The sequence below is a fragment of the Macaca mulatta genome, chromosome 1, assembly GCF_049350105.2.
Source record: "Macaca mulatta isolate MMU2019108-1 chromosome 1, T2T-MMU8v2.0, whole genome shotgun sequence".
In the NCBI taxonomy this organism is placed as follows: Eukaryota; Metazoa; Chordata; class Mammalia; order Primates; family Cercopithecidae; genus Macaca; species Macaca mulatta.
Genome location: NC_133406.1, coordinates 203,227,931 through 203,244,585, shown reverse-complemented (window position 1 = coordinate 203,244,585; position 16,655 = coordinate 203,227,931). Strand labels below are relative to the sequence as shown.

The 16,655-nt window shown below is 48.1% G+C and overlaps 2 protein-coding genes and 1 pseudogene across 2 annotated transcripts in view; 2 read left to right on the top strand and 1 right to left on the bottom strand.

Annotated features, from left to right (window-relative positions):
* The first annotated feature begins 1,939 nt into the window (after window positions 1-1,939).
* LOC713803 (small ribosomal subunit protein eS27 pseudogene) lies at window positions 1,940-2,220 on the top strand (annotated as a pseudogene).
* A 438-nt stretch (window positions 2,221-2,658) lies between these two features.
* Window positions 2,659-13,157, top strand: DNALI1 (dynein axonemal light intermediate chain 1). The gene is made up of 6 exons (XM_001111996.5): window positions 2,659-2,794; window positions 3,328-3,473; window positions 5,573-5,742; window positions 7,821-7,999; window positions 8,347-8,511; window positions 11,633-13,157. The coding sequence occupies exons 1-6, from the start codon at window positions 2,714-2,716 to the stop codon at window positions 11,666-11,668; spliced, it is 777 nt and encodes a 258-aa protein (XP_001111996.2). The 5' UTR covers window positions 2,659-2,713; the 3' UTR covers window positions 11,669-13,157.
* A 260-nt stretch (window positions 13,158-13,417) lies between these two features.
* GNL2 (G protein nucleolar 2) overlaps window positions 13,418-16,655 on the bottom strand; it is a 29,798-nt gene continuing 26,560 nt past the window's right edge. The window contains exons 13-16 of the mRNA XM_015135656.3: window positions 15,455-15,906; window positions 14,878-14,960; window positions 14,277-14,368; window positions 13,418-13,610 (exon numbers count right to left, since the gene is read on the bottom strand). Coding sequence (XP_014991142.2) covers window positions 13,458-13,610; window positions 14,277-14,368; window positions 14,878-14,960; window positions 15,455-15,906 — 780 coding nt within the window. The 3' untranslated portion in view covers window positions 13,418-13,457. The remainder of the gene's footprint in view (window positions 13,611-14,276; window positions 14,369-14,877; window positions 14,961-15,454; window positions 15,907-16,655) is intronic.

Genomic DNA, 16,655 nt, shown 5'->3' with positions numbered 1-16,655 from the left:
CCTCTAGCTGAAGGAAATGACGAGTTTGACTCCTGGACTTCCGCTTCCGGGGTGCCCAACCTCCCAGAAATCCTCGCGGCAGATATTAAACACGTGACTACTCCCTAGTGGGCGTAGCCACAGTGACCGGCTTGGGTGGCGGGAGTTTCAAGTTTCAAAAACAAACTTCTGGCTGGGCGTGGTGACTCTCGCCTGTAGTCCCAGAACTTTGGGAGGCCGAGGCTGGCGGATCACCTGAAGTCAAGAGTTCGAGAACAGCCTGGCCAACATGGCAAAACCTCGTCTCTACTAAAAATACAAAAATTAGCCAGGTGTGGTGGCGCGCGCCTGTAATCCCAGCTACTCGGGAGAATGAGGCAAGATAATCGCTTGAACCCGGGAGGCGCAGGTTGCAGTGAGCGCAGATCGCACCACTGCACTCCAGCCTGGGCGACAGAGCGAGATGTCTCAAAAACAAACAAACAACAATAACAACAAAAAACTGGGAAAAAGCAAACCTCTCAAGACTGTTTGTTGCCACATTACTGGTAATTACAAAACGTGGAAACAATGTAAATACCCAGCAGTAGGGAAGTTAGCCAAATTAATGGGTGTTATGTGGCCATTAGTAAACCATTTACAAACTTTAAAAACCCTGACTTGTTAACGACAAAGCAGGATACAAAATTGTGCGCAAACCATAATTACATTTACATTTGGAAATAGAAGGGAGGAAGACATGGAAATGCAATCAGAGATGATAACCCGTGGGCAAATCATTAGCTTTTCCTCTTCTATTTCCTGAACTTTTTGCAATGCTGTTGGGGCTCAGAAATCGAAACCCCAAAATATGGCGCACTGACATGCCGAACTGAAGAAGCCTCAATGTTCCTTCCCGGTGCCCACCATCTCTCCCAAAGCGCAGGTCTTTATCTGCCTAAGATACAGACTACCAAAAGGAATAATTGTTTCTTTCTTCTCCTCCCAAGAATGTAATCACACCTGACCAGAGACCGTTATGCTGTCAAAAGTAGCTATTTACAGCCGAACACGGAGGCTGCAGCCTGTAATTCCGGCCCTTTGGGAGGCCAAGGCAGGAAAATCGCTTGAAGCCAGGAGTTCCAGACCAACCTGCCCAACATAGCAAGACTCTGTCTCTACAAAAATTAAATTTTGCAGGGGCTGGTGGCTCGTGCCTGTGGTCCCAGCAGAGATAGGAGGATCACTTGAGCCCAGGAGTTGGAGGCTGCAGTGAGCCGTGATGGCACCACTGCACTCCAGCCAGGGCTACAGAGTGAGACCCTGTCTTCAAAAAAACCAAACCAAAACAAAAAAACAACAAAAAACTATTTACAAATGTATCTCTGTTCCCTTATTAATTCATTCTGCCTAGTAATCCCTGAACAGAATTCCTCCTTCTCCCACCCTCATAAGTCTGTTTTACCAGGAGGATATATAAGCTTCTGAACCCCTTTCAGGGTGGGTAATCACGCTGTGATTCTCCCCGTGTATACACTTTAAATACATTTGTATGCTTTTTCTCCAATTAATCTGCCTTTTGTGAACTGATTTTTGAGCGACTCCTCAGGGGGCAAAGGGGAAGTTTCCCATTGGCTCCTACATGGTCATTTCTCCATTTAATTAGAAAAATACTTCAGGCCACGCGCGGTGGCTCACGCCTGTAATTCCAGCACTTTGGGAGACCGAGGCAGGCGGATGACGAGGTCAGGAGTTCGAGACCAGCCTGGCCAACATGGTGAAACCCCATCTCTACTAAAAATACAAAAATTAGCCAGATGTGGTGGCAGGCACCTGTAATCCCAGCTACTCGGGAGGCTGAAGCAGGAGAATCGTTTGAACCTGGGAGGTGGAGGTTGCAGTGAGCCAAGATCACCCCACTGCGCTTCAGCCTGGGCAACAGAGCGAGACTCCATCTCAATTTAAAAAACAAAACAAGCCCTTTCTGGCGGTAACGACCTACCCACGAGAACATGCCTCTTGCAAAGGATCTCCTTCATCCCTTCCCCGAAGAGAAGAGGAAACACAAGAAGAAACGCCTGGTGCGGAGCCCCAATTCCTACTTCATGGATGTGAAATGCCCAGGATGCTATAAAATCACCAGTCTTTAGCCATGCACAAACGGCAGTTTTGTGTGTTGGCTGCTCCACTGTCCTCTGCCAGCCTACGGGAGGAAAAGTAAGGCATACAGAAGGATGTTCCTTCAGGAGGAAGCAGCACTAAAAGCACCCTGAATCAAGATGAGTGGGAAACAATCTCAATAAACACATTTTGGGAACAACAACAAAAAAAAAACCCTTCAGAAAACCTAGGAACTCCAGATGACTTCCTCTGGGAATTGTCCCTTAATCCTTCATGAGGAGTCAGGAGATGACTCCTGTTTTTCAGGTGACAAAATTGGGGCACAGCAAAGGTGATCTGCCCACTTCATTCAAATCGCGAGCTAGACGCAGCGCAGGGACTCGAACCGCCGTTTTCCTTGCTTCCGAGAGTACAGAGACGAACCGGTGAGCAGAAGGCCTAAGAAGCCAAGAACAAGAGGTTTCCGCCCAGGAGGCACAGAATGAAACTCGCCGGTTGTTGGCCCCGCCCCACTTCGAAGCTCCGCCCAGGCCAAGAAGCGCGGGGGCGGGAGTGAGGGGCGGTTTCCATGGTGACGGCAAACAAGGCCCACACTGGACGGGGCAGCTGCTGGGCTGCTACTCTCGCCGCCGCCATGATTCCCCCCGCAGATTCTTTGCTCAAGTACGACACCCCTGTACTGGTGAGCCGGAACACGGAGAAACGGAGCCCCAAGGTAAGGACGGGGCCTCAGGGGACAAAGCCTCGAAACTCCGATGGGGAAAGACACGTTCCCGCACTGAGGGTCAGCAATCTCAAGGGACAGGGATTGCAGCGACTGGAAGTAAAGGGAATTGGGAAGTCGGAGAAGGAGGGTGAGAGGATTGTATAGGAAGCCCAGATGTTGGGTGTGACCCCAGAGGGCAGATTTAGGATGGGAAAGGAGGTCACAGGGAGATGGATGGGGCTCACTCTTCTTCATGGTACCCGGATCCAAGAATAGACGAGGTAGTGATTTCCCCATCACCAGAGGTGTGAAAGCACATGCCTGAGCACATGTGCCAGAAACACTTGTTCAAGCATTGAGTTGGGACCAGACTTCATAGCCTCCTTCAGCTCTGTGACATAATTTCTGCTGAGAAGACCGACCCAAAGTAGGCTAGGAAGAGGGGAGGACTGTGCGGAAGACCTGGAGCAATCTACAGGTTGGGAATGTGTGGAGCTGAGCTCCTGAACCATTTCCTGCCCTCACCTGTGCCTTCATCTCAGGCTCGGCTACTGAAAGTCAGCCCCCAGCAGCCTGGACCTTCAGGTTCAGCCCCACAGCTACCCAAGACCAAGCTCCCCTCAGCTCCCTGTGTCCCAGATCCTACAAAGCAAGCAGAAGAAATCTTGAATGCCATACTACCCCCAAGGTAAGAAAGTAGGAGCAGTGGCTGGGAGAAGGCCTAGGCTTTTGCATCGTGGATTTTGGGAGTGTGGGAGGAGGCACTCTGCCTCCGTTCCTGGCTGGGGTTTTCTCCCAGTATCACAGAGCTCCTAGAACTTACATATGGCTGGATCCTGGCAGGCTGGTGGGAGACCTCTTCTCAATCTACCCTTGTTTCCTGCATGCTGTCACCCAATCTCATGGCTTTAGATACCACCTATGTGCCGATGGCTCCCAAATGTGTATTTCCAGCCCTGTCCTCTCCACTAAACTCCAGGCCCATGTAGTCTTCTACTTTCTCATTATCTTCATGAAGCTATCTAATAGACATCTCAAACTCAACATATTCAAACTAAATTGCAATTTCTTCCTCCCCCAGTCTGCTCTTCCCCCGTCTTCTGAGAACTTTTTACTAGGGACTCAAACCACCTTTCATTCCTTTTGGTCACTCTCACAGCATGTGTCCTATCCTTCGTCACATTCTTTTGGCTCCACCTTCAAATTCTTTGCCAAATCCAACCACTTTTCACCACCTCTGCTTCCATCATCTTGCTTCTCGTCACTGGTGGCCACTCGCACTGCTGCAATGGTCTCCTGTCTGAAAACACTGCTTCCACTCTGCTCCTAAAATCTATCCTCCATACAGCCCCTAAGTCATAAGTCAGATCATGCCAGTCTCTGCCCAAAACTCTTTCATGGCTTCCCATCTCAGACTAAAATCAAAAGTCCTTACAATGGCCTGGAAGATGTGGCATGATCTAGCCTATGATATATCCCTGACCTTATCTCCTGTTACTCTGTTTCTCGTTCACTGTTCACTGTGCTGAATCCACAGGGGCCTCACTTGCTATTTCTTTTCTTTCCTTTTTTTTTTTAAATCAGAGTCTCACTCTGTTGCCCAGGCTGGAGTGCAATGGCGCAATCTTGGCTCACTGCAAGCTCCGCCTCCTGGGTTCACACCATTCTCCTGCCTCAGCCTCTCCAGTAGTTGGGACGACAGGTGCCCGCCACCACGCCCGGCTAGTTTTTTGTATTTTTAGTAGCGATGGGGTTTCACCGTGTTAGCCAGGATGGTCTTGATCTCCTGACCTCGTGATCTGACCACTTCGGCCTCCCAAAGTGCTGGGATTACAGGCGTGAGCCACCGCGCCCGGCCCTCACTTGCTATTTCTGAAATGCCTCATTCACTCTCCCATCACAGGGCCCTGACAGCTGGTGTTTTCACTGCCAAAGATGTTCTTCCCTTGATATTCTCCTGGTTCCTTTCATTTCTTCACTCAGGTCTTTCTCAGATGTCATTTCTTCCAGGAGGCTCTCCTTGAGAATTCGCTATAGCACAGCACCCCTGCCCAACATGATCTCCTCTTCTTGCTTTTTTCTTCTGCAGCAACATGCCTTTTCATCTATTTTTATGTAATAAGTTGACAGCACAGTTTGTAAGGCTATGAGGAAAAGGGAAAACAGTGAAAGACAGACTGTCATCTCCTCTGAGGTGGAGGTCAAAGGATGGGGGTCACTTTTCAGTTGATTCCCTCCCACCAATGATGCAGAAATCCTCTCCCCCATGGCAGTTTTGCCTTCAAACTTCCTCCATGTGATTCCACAACCTGGCCATCTCTGCCACAAGGTTCATTGTGGGGGCCTATGCAGGCACACACCTTCACGAACCTCCCCACCCCGATACACACATCTGCCTCTTTCTCACTCACACAAGGTTCATGATGTCCTGTGTTTCCCACCCCATAAGTTGGTGGGTAGTTCCTACTGTTCAGATCAAGCAACAACCATAAATCGGTCTTCGACATGTTAGGAGGGTAAGATCTGAAATGGTGGGGAATGATTTCACAGAGGCCCATTGCCGTGGTGGAAATTGTCCACTACCTACCCATTCCCGAGGTCCCTACGGAGGCAGCATAGCGGGTGTGGCTTTGGAACCTCACATCCCAAGGGATGGAGGATTCTGGGTTGGTGGCAAAGCTGCCCCTCACTGCTGCTCAGGCAGAGGGCTCAAAGGGCCCTCTCTGCTCATGTGCTGGGGACCCTCGAGTCAATGGGTTTTGCTCAATCTCGCTGTGTCTGCCACAGGGAGTGGGTGGAAGACACGCAGCTATGGATCCAGCAGGTGTCCAGCACCCCTAGCACCAGGATGGACGTGGTGCACCTCCAGGAGCAGTTAGACTTAAAGCTGCAGCAGCGGCAGGCCAGGGAAACAGGCATCTGCCCTGTCCGCAGGGAACTCTACTCACAGTGTTTTGGTGAGTGAGCCAGGTGAGGGGTGGACACTACACACCCTACTGCTCCCTTCCCTTCACCTTCAGCACAGATCCAAGCCTGAGCACCCTAGAGCTGGAGCCCATCTCATACTGGAATCCCCTTTTCTCCCCCTGCCTGACCCACCCAGCAACAGCTAACTGCCCTCTTCCCCTTCCCAGCTGAAGGGGGTCAGCCCCTCCACACCTGTGGGTATCTCTCATCAGGCAGGACAAGAGACTGAGAAAAGAAATAAGACACTGAGACAAAGTATAGAGAAAGAAAAGTGGGCCCAGGGGACCAGTGCTCAGCATACGGAGGACCCGCACCGGCACCGGTCTCTGAGTTTCCTCAGTATTTATTGATTACTATGTTCACTATCTCAGCAAGAGGAACGCGGCAGGAGAGCAGGGTGATAGTGGGGAGAAGGCCAGCAAGAAAATATGTGAGCAAAGGAATCTGTGTCACAAATAAGTTCAAGGGAAGGTACTATGCCTGGATGTGCACGTAGGTGAGATTTTTGCTTCTCTCCACCCAAACATCTCAGTGGAGTAAAGAGTAACAGATCAGTGTTGCGGCCAACATGTCTCGCCTCCCACCACAGGGCGATTTTTCTCCTATCTCAGAATAGAACAAATGTACAATCGGGTTTTATACCGAGACATTCAGTTCCCAGGGGCAGACAGGAGACAGAGGCTTTTGTCTTAACGGCAAGAGGCCTTCCTCTTTTACTAATCCTCCTCAGCACAGACCCTTCACGGGTGTGGGGTTGAGGGACAGTCAGGTCTTTCCCATCCCATGAGGCCGTATTTCAGGCTATCACATGGGGAGAAACCTTGGACAACATCTGGCTTTCCAGGGCAGAGGTCCCTGCCCTGGAACTCCCTGCACAGCTTTCCGCAGTGCATTGTGCCCCTGATTTATCGAGAATGGAGAATGGCGATGACTTTTACCAAGCATACTGCCTGTAAACATTTCATTAACAAGGCATATCCTACACAGCCCTACATCCCTTAAACCTTGATTCCATACAACACATGTTTCTGTGAGCTCAAGGTTGGGGCAAAGTTACAGATCAGCAGCATCTCAGGGCAAAGCAATTGTTCAGGGTACAGGTCAAAATGGAGTTTCTTATGTTTTTCTTTTCTACATAGACACAGTAACAGTCTGATCTCTCTTTCTTTTCCCTACACCAGCCCCACCTCTTCTACAAGTCCTCCAGCTGCCAGCCACTGTATTCTTGGCAACTTGAGTTCCTCACCCCCTTAGCAGATGTTTGGAGTAAAACGAGAACTTCCATCTGGTTTTCCAAAGATTTCTGTAATAAGCATGTGCTAATTTTTTAGTCAGAAAGATTAATGTTCAGTATTTACATCCATCCATCCACGAATATTTGACCCTTGGTCCAGAAAAATATTGTGATTTGTTGTTAACCGACAGACACGAGAGATTTAAGATGCACCTCCTTGAGTGCTGGTGTCAAATGGCTGTCCCCCGGCCCAGTCTCACTGGCTCTTATGGGTGCCAATCTGCAAATCACCTTCAAACCCTCAGGCAGCTGCAGGGTTTAGCAGGCTTCCCTATCCGTGTGTTGTTACGCTTCGCCCTCCAGGTCAGCATTTATGGGGAGATAGGTGGGCAAGCTCTAGATGTTGCCATTTCCAGCCTCAAACCAGTGCAGCCAAGGGGGCACACAGGATGTCCCAGCTGCTTTAAAACAGCTGCCATCTTTAAACAGAAAAAGTCAAGTTTTTTCGAATAGTAACCAGTTTTTACCAAAGGCCAGAAGGGAGGGGACCCAGTGCTGCAAACAAACCAGAGCCTCTTGTTTCCTTTGCCCTGGACGACCCAGGTTTGCTGACTGTGCTACTCACAAGTGCCAAGTTCAGAGGAGTCACTGCATGGCAAGGCTCTTTGGGCCACTGAGGGCAGCCTCCCTGAGGCCCTTCTCTGAGGCTTTGTACTTTGTCTCCAAGCGAGAACACCCTAATGTCCTTCCCAAGAGGAAGGGTGTTTGCAGTAGACACAGTGCAAGCCCCCTCCCCACGCCCTGTCTGATCTCATGGTGTGTGTGCATTGGAAGATGAGTTGATCCGGGAGGTCACCATCAACTGTGCGGAGAGGGGGCTGCTGCTGCTGCGAGTCCGGGACGAGATCCGCATGACCATCGCTGCCTACCAGACCCTGTACGAGAGCAGCGTGGCGTTTGGCATGAGGAAGGCACTGCAGGCTGAGCAGGGGAAGTCAGACATGGAGAGGAAAGTGAGTGGGGTTTACCGTGACCCTGGGCCCCGTCTCTTCTGTAAACCGCAGGGCCATGTGCTTGTCATTCCAGCACTACATTCTGGCCTCCTAAGGTGCTCTCCTGACAGTCACGACACTTGGACCTGCATCACCTCAGTGAGGGACCCCTGGTTGAGTATGATGGCCAGCCTGGTGGTCTTGGCAGAGTTGTCTCCGCTGTGGACGCTCCATGCCAGGCACTGACCTCCCACTGGGTGGCAGTATATACCCTGGCAACATCTTATGTCCCATGTCCCTTCCACCCAGGCTCACACCATTCCATTCACCTGGCAACATCCCAGGATGACTGGTCATTCTCTCCTCAGATTGCAGAATTGGAGACGGAAAAGAGAGACCTGGAGAGGCAAGTGAACGAGCAGAAGGCAAAATGTGAAGCCACCGAGAAGCGGGAGAGCGAGAGGCGGCAGGTGGAGGAGAAGAAGCACAATGAGGAGATTCAGTTCCTAAAGCGGACGAATCAGCAGCTGAAGGTAATCAACGCACAGGCTGGGGTGGAGGTGCCCACCGCCCCAAGACCCAGCCCCACGGGCCAGGCATTCGGTTCCTTTTCCATGGCTTTTAACTGTTTGTCCACATGCACTGCCAAAGAATAAAGGAAGCTGACTTTGGTGGTGGGAGAAGGGGAGGGCTCCAGAGGGGGTCTCTACTCTCAACTCCAAATCTCTGAGGCGCCTCAGCCTGGCTCTCTAGTGGAGGATTCTTCTCCCTGGAAAAAAGTTGCCCATCCTCAAGGAAGAGGTGGATATGGCAAAAAGTGAAACTCTGTTCCCCTGGAAGCTGGTATGTTGGAGGCTTCCTGGGGGAGAGCGGGGCTCCAGCTGGCTTGCGTGGTAGTGCTGTCCCATGGCTGTCTCCTCCGAGGCACTGTTTCAGGGCATAACCAGGGAAGAAGTCAGAACCAGTGGGCAGCAGGGCCCTTTGAGAGGAAGAACCATTTCAAATCAGAAACCTTCCCCAGGAATGTGGTCGGGGAACCCAGGCGTAGGTGCTCTTCCTAGAAGCCCAGTGCCAGCAGTGGTCTTTTATTCGGCTGAGGTCACGGGAGGGAGGGGGCTGCTGGACACAGCTGGGCAGGAGGCCATGCTACAGGCACTGCACCTCCCCGCTGTTTGGTCCAAAGGTTCTCAAAAGGTAGGCCCCAGACCAGCATCGTCCTCACCTGGCAAACTAAGCAAGACAAATTATCGGACCCACCCCAGATCTACCGAATCAGAAAATTCGAGGTTGGGGTTCAGCAATGTGCTTTAACAAGGTCTCAGGTGATTCTAATATTTGCAAAAGTTTGAGCATCACTGTTCTGGACAGATGGCCTACTGACATTTAGTGGCTTTTTCCCATGGCCCTGGCCAAAGGACCCTGGATGGATCTCCCTCTCCTCCCTAGACTCAGATAGAAACCTTACAGTCTTGACATTGGCAGGCTTGTTAGGTCTACACACCAGCAGGACTGGCCATTTGCAATAAAGAAGGCTTTCTATTAACCACTACTGGAACTTTTCTTGTTGCTGAAAAGTTAAACAAAAAGAAAAGCAAGAAACTTTCACAGCCATAGATGAATCTGTTTCCTTAGCAGACTCTGAGGCTGCTTTCCTTAACTGCCATATTCCTTTTTCACAAGCCTGAGTTCCCCAGTTCTTCCTGGATTAGCAACAAGAGCAAACCAAATACCTTAGCATATTTCTAACATTTAAAAGCAATCTTGCAATCTCCAGGATGAAAGATTCTTTAGAAGTGGGCATTTTAAATTTTTTTTTTTTTTTTTTTTTGAGAGAGAGTTTTGCTCTTGTTGCCCAGGCTGGAGTGCAATGGCATGATCTCGACTCATTGCAACCTCTGCCTCCCGGGTTGAAGCGATTCTCCTGCCTCAGCCTTCCGAGTAGCTGGGATTACAGGCGCCCACCACCATGCCGGCTAATTTTTTGTATTTTTGGTAGAGATGGGGGTTTCACCATGTTGGCCAGGCTGGTCTCAAACACCTGACCTCAGGTGATCCACGTGCCTCAGCCTCCCAAAGTGCTGGGATTATAGGTATGAGCCACCTCGTCCAGCCTTTTTTTATTTTTTATTTTTTTTTGAGACATAGCTTCACTCTTGTTGCCCGGGCTGGAGTGCAATCTCGGCTCACTGCAACCTCCACCTCCCATGTTCAAGCATTCTCCTACCTCAGCCTCCCAAGTAGTTGGGATTACAGACATATGCCAGCACGCCCAGCAAATTTCTGTATTTTGAATAGAGATAGGGTTTCACCATGTTGGCCAGGCCGGTCATGAACTCCTGATCTCATGTGATCCGCCCACCTTGGCCTCCCAGAGTGCTGGAATTACAGGCGTGTAACACAGGAAGTGAGCTGTTTTTATTGGCTCAAAACTGCAATTGCAAATAAAGCAGCTTTGCTGTCCCTAGGCTAGACCTACCTACAGATCTGTCCAGTATTATTATTTTGGCTGCCAGAGGAACATAGTAAATAACTCCCAAGTGTCTTAAGCTTTATGCAAAGAGGGATAGCTCTGGCGGGGTGCAGTGGCTCACACGTGTAATCCCAGCACTTCAGGATGCCGAGGTGGGTGGATCACCTGAGGTCAGGAGTTTGAGACCAGCCTGGCCAACATGGTGAAACCCTATTTCTACTACAAATACAAAAAGTAGCTGGACTTGGTGATGTGCGCCTATAATCCCAGCTACTCAGGAGGCTGAGGCAGGAGAATCACTTGAACCCGGGAGGCAGAGGTTGTAGTGAGCCGAGATCATGCCATCACGCTCTAGCCTGGGTGACAAGAGCAAAACTCCATTCCCCACCTGCACCCCCCCAAAAAAAGGGACAGCTCTGTATTCACTGGCAACATTTCTCTAATTGGATGTCAAGTTGTTTCAGTGGCTGAAAATTTGCTGTTTCCCAAACCTCCGGTCCCAGCAGAACTCCCAGGATCTTAAACAAGAGAGCCAATTTTTTTTTTTTTTTTTTTTGAGATGGAGTCTGACTCTGTCACCCAGGCTGGAGTGCAGTGGTGTGATCTCCGCTCACTGCAAGCCCCTCCTCCTGGATTCATGCTATTCTCCTGCCTCAGCCTCTGGAGTAGCTGGGACTACAGACGCCTGCCACCACACCCGGCTAAGTTTTTTATTTTTAGTAGAGATGGGGTTTCACCATGTTAGCCAGGATGGTCTCAATCTCCTGACTTCGTGATCCGCCCGCCTCAGCCTCCCAAAGTGCTGGGATTACAGGCATGAGCCACTGTGCCCGGCCAGAGAGCCAAATATTTAACTTAGCGGACATATTCTGGCCTGAAATCTGAGCCATGAAAAGCCCTTACAACAATGCATTCAATATCCTTGTCAATGCTTTATATCATACCCAGAGCCATTGTGTGGAAACCAGACAGGTCTGGCATCTCCTCATGTACTCAGACTCTGGCTTGTATGCCAAGCCAGAAATTAGCTAATCTAGAAAATATGGATTTGGGGATCAAGGGGAAAAAGAACACTTGGAGTGACAGCATTTGGATTATTCTTCCCAGAGACTTTTATCACCTCTTAGCTATTTGTATCAGGCTGCAAGGTTCAAGTATTAATGGAGTTTGTTTTTGTTTTTCAGGCCCAACTGGAAGGCATTATTGCACCAAAGAAGTGATAATTTCCACATGATAATTTCCAACAAGACACTTGGGATTATTTACTATGTTCTTCTGGCAGCCAATAAAATCATCATAAGCCCTTTGTAATAAAAAGCGTTTCCTGAGTGAGCAAGCTATACCCTCCCCTAACCACCACCTAGGTATTTGTCAGAAGTCACACTATTGCTCCAATGTCATGAAACACCTAAGGTCTGCCAGCTAGGCTCCTGGCTGGGCAATGGAAGATGGTGTGGCCCTGTTAATCTAAGTGTGTGGCTTACTAGTCAGCCTTGGGATCTGTCAGCTCAAATTCTAAGAAAGTAACTGCTATCTCGTCATCACTCTATACCAATACTTACTTCTGGCCAAATGAATCTGCTTCTCTGCTCCTCAAACTTTTAGTTCACAATTCATCTTCTACCTTAACTAACTTGGGCTTCTTGGGCCTCTGGCCTTCCTTATTTAATATCTTCTTATCCCTGCTCAAATGCATTTCTAACTCATTTTGGAGCTTTGGTTTTCTAATGTATTATCCACACTTGCCAGTCAACTGGACCCCTTCCTCCTCGGTTTCAGACTGCCTACGTTAGGAAACGATGGCAGGGTCAAACCTATGGCTTTGGAGAAAGTAAATGTTTGCCAGAAAGGAATACTAGTCACAGTGGCCTTTGTGAGTTGTCTGCAACTCAGCTCTTCCCCCAGCACCGATCTGTTCCCCTTATCCTGCAGAAAATCAAGCCCTGACTCTGCACTCCCCTAAGTAGTGATGTTAATTAACAACTGAAGAGGTAACCAAATGCAGGTCTAATGACTAATGATTGGAGTATGGCTGCTAGACAACTGCGTTTTAGTATTTCTCTTCCACTCTCCTGGTTTTGTAGACCCAGAAGACTGAATGAGTGACATAAATCTTTAGTTCGGGGCAAGGCAGGATGGGCTAGGGTGGTAAGCTAGAGAACTTCCATCCTTCAGTTAGGCTGCACAAGTAACATGACCTAAAAGGCACTAACATGCTCAGCTTCCCCGGAAAGAGGTGTGAGAAGGGACTCTCCTTAGCAGAGCTTCCATCTGCCATCTGTCTTGGGTCCAGTGAGCTTCAAGGCTCACAATGGAAGCACTGTCGTTCCCCCAGAAAAGCTGTGTTCCCCAAGCTCAACACACCATACACATTCTCATCTGGAATCTAAGGGGCAGCTTTTACCCTGATCCAGTATCCTGAGGAATTTTAAGGCTCCACTCAAATGACCTGCCTGTGTTGTCATTTCCATGGGAAAGAACTCTTTCCACGAGATCTGCTGGTTCCAGGACTCTAAGACAGGAATGTATGTGTCGTAAGTGGGTCCACTTCACAGACTCATTGAGGCAGAAATTACTGTAGCTGTCTCCTATTTCTTCCGCACCCAGCCTTCTTGTATCTCAAAGCCCAGGCCATGTACACTAACGTCCTTGAAATTTGCAGTTCAGTATGCTTCTATTCCAAATCACTCATTACCAATAAAAAAGAAATATCACCCTTTCCATTTTGTAGACCTCGTCCCCTATTTCTGTCAGACATTTATATGACAGGGTGACTGTGGATGAATCTCTTAGTTCATCCACAGTCTACCTGAAGTGCTATACTTTCAGACTTTTATCACTGAAATACTTAAGGGTGAGGAGGCTTTATTTCCCTAGCACTGGTGAAGGGCTTCAACTGTCAAACCTCAGAACAAATGCATTATGGCCTTAGAAATGCCAATGGGGCAGGAAGAAAACACAATTTCTAATTGCATGTTTTTGTATAATTTAATAAAAACCTTTTAAACATTACTGCTTTTGTCTGAATTTTTTGCGTTTGTGTTTCTGTCCCTCTGAGTCATTGGTCTTCTTTTTGTTCCTGTTCCTGTTTTTCACGTTGTGTGTTTCATAGTAGCGCACACCAACTTTTTTCGGCCGTTGCTGCCGTACTGCTCGCCTCCGCTGTAAAAAATGGCAAGAAAAGATGAAGAAAAAAAAAAAAAAAAACCCTGAAAGTCATTCACAAAACAGGAGTCTCTGCTTCTCATCTCTGTGTTCTATTTCCTGTGCTGCTTCCACAGCTACTGGAAGCAGTGCTAATGAGGGAGGGCTCCCCCTTAGACCTAAGGTTACTCTTCCATTGTGACTTACGAATCTCCAAGTTACAAATCCACATGTGATCCAACCCTTATCCAATGCGAGAATCTGTTCTGCATCACTCCTGACAAGTCCCCTTCAGCAAGACTGAGCACTGCTAACCACTCCCCTCCCCAGAAGGCCCACTCCAGCTCTGAACAGCTTAGCTCCAAAGCTGTCCTTCACAGAGGTCAGTGATCTGCCCAAAACAGATCTGCTCATCAGGTCATTTCCCTTGGGACTAGAAACTGACTCCTCTAGAGGATAGTCCACTGGTGTGGAGATGTTGATTAGAAACTCCTAAAACATATGACATGGACTCAAGGACCTTCATCCACCAGGCCAGCCCTGACCCTATTTATCTCACCTCAACTAGGTCAACGAGGACTGGGGTTCTTGGGATTCAGCTCTAGACCATTTGTTTCAGTGGGTCTTGACAACTGGGGTTCTATTTACTCTACTTGGGCCACACTTAAGACCTACAACACTTACTTCTTTTGATGTAAGTGCCCTGGGAGCTTTATTTGAATGTTCCTGTTCCTCTTCCCTTTGTGCCTTCCGCTTCTTTCCCTTTTTGGAAGGTGCTGGATACAAACGATACACAAACAGGAATTTTCTACTGAAAATTTGTCTATAAACCCAATGGTGGCAACAAGCTTGATGTATCAGAAGGAGGTCACCCAGTGTGGACAAAGCAGGTGAGCAGAGTGGTGAGTAAAGCAGGCCAAGGGGAGGCCGCCAGGTCAGGATGCCCTGAGCCACACTCTCAATGTGGAAGCTGATGGTCAAATGGAGGAAAGGATAAATGCAGGAAACACGCCCCCTTCTTTGTCTGTGGACCCACCCTTGGATTCTAAGGTTAATAATGAATGCTTTCTAGGAAGTTTCCTGAATTGCCAATTAAATCCTAAAAAATGTGCAGAATGAAAAGTGGATAATTCAATTTGTGTAACAGTATGTAAATTTAAAGTAATCTGCCAGATATGACAAACATTTATGTGGATGACTGAGATAATCTGGAGAGTGAACTTAGGTTTCTCAAAACTCTAAAGACGCAAATTATATCTAAATGATTGAAATAATTTATCTTCACCTGTATCATCTACATGTTCTTCCAGCGTTTTTCTTTGTTCTTCAGGTTTTGCAAATATCTTTTCACTCAGTCCCTTGGATATTCTGAAACAGAAAAGCAAAGTAACATTCCTCCTCTCACTCCCCCGAATCACATGCTGACCTGGAGACCTGCGACAAACTCACAGACTCAAGAAACCCCACTCCTATCCATGTAGTTATCACCAGTGGAAGAAGTCAACACCCAACATATTTGTACCTCCCTGGGTGTTTCTAAAGCTTCTCATACTGCAGGCAGCTGAATTTTACAAAATTTACAGCTCACTTTTTAAAAGTGGCAATAACAGCCAAATGTGGTGGTGCACACGTGTAGTCCCAGCTACTTAGGAGGCTGAGATGAGAGGACTGCTTGAGACCAGGAGAGTGAGGCCAGTCTAGGCAACAAAGCGAGACCCCGTCTCAAAAAACAAACAAACAAAAAACCTAATCAAACAAACAAATGGCAATAACCCCAGGTAAAAATATGGCTCCGGTACTCATGGCAAATTTTCGGGAAAGGAACGAATAATCTGCAATTTGTGAGAAGATGAAAATAGTACCTGACTGCTGAAAACTTTTTGGCTTTGGCTTTGTCTAGAAACTTCTGATATTTGGCAATCTTCTCATCCAGGGCTTTAATAACGGCTTTGGTGTCGTTTCCCACATGTTCCTCCTCAGGCTCCGAGGAAGACTCTTCTACATCATCTCTTTGTTGCTCCTGTTCCTCCTCCTCTTCATCAGAAAAGCTCTCAAGCTCTTCCTCAAGATCTGACACCTCCACAGGAACCAGGTCATCCCCAGAAAACTGAGGCACCACGTTGATTTTACCAAAGTTCTGCCGAACCCGTGTGAGAATCTGCTGCATCTCTGTGTTAGTATCACAGTGACTGTTCTCTTCTGTTTCTTCCTTAATGACGGATTCTGACCCCTCACCTGCAGTTTCTGTGACTTCCTTTCCTGGATTCTTTCGGGCTGCTTCTGGGACAACTTCCAAAGATGGGGAGGGTGGAAGCTATTAAAGGGTGGAAATGGGGGAGAGAAATAGAATCAGAAAATGAAAAATGGAATTTCTGAACTCACACCTTGCTCTTAAACAGTCCTCTTCTCAGGACTAAGGGACGGTATCGAAAACACCCAAATTTGAGTCATTTCATTAATCTGTTTTTAAACCAATGTACATTAAGCCCAGAGACCAGTACTAGGATCAAAGGAATATATGTGTAGTTCCATAGGATGAGCCAACTAAGACTATTTAAACCATTAAAACCAACCAATGATTTACCATAGACAAGCAAGGCTCCCTAGACCTTCCAAAGGGAATTGCTGATACAAGCACATGCAAAATCAGCACACACAACTACATAAAAATGAAGGCCAGGCTGGATGTGAAAGATTAGAACAGTACTCAGAGAGGCATTTGAGGAGGTCCTCTGATTTAAATGTATCCCCCAAAATTCATACATTGGAAACTGGTACGGTTTGGCTGTGTCCAAATCGCATCTTGATTTGTAGCTCCCATAATCCCCACGTGTTGTAGGAACGACCCAGTGGGAGGTAACTGAATTATGGGGGTGGGTCTTTCCCATGCCGCTCTTGTGATGAGTAAGTCTCATGAGATCCAACGGTTTTATAAAGGGCATTTTCCCTGCACACGCACTCTTGCCTGATGCCATGTAAGACATGCCTTTGTTCCTCCTTCACCTTCTGCCATGATTGTGAAGCCTCCCCAGCCATGTGGAACTGTGAGTCCATTAAACCTCT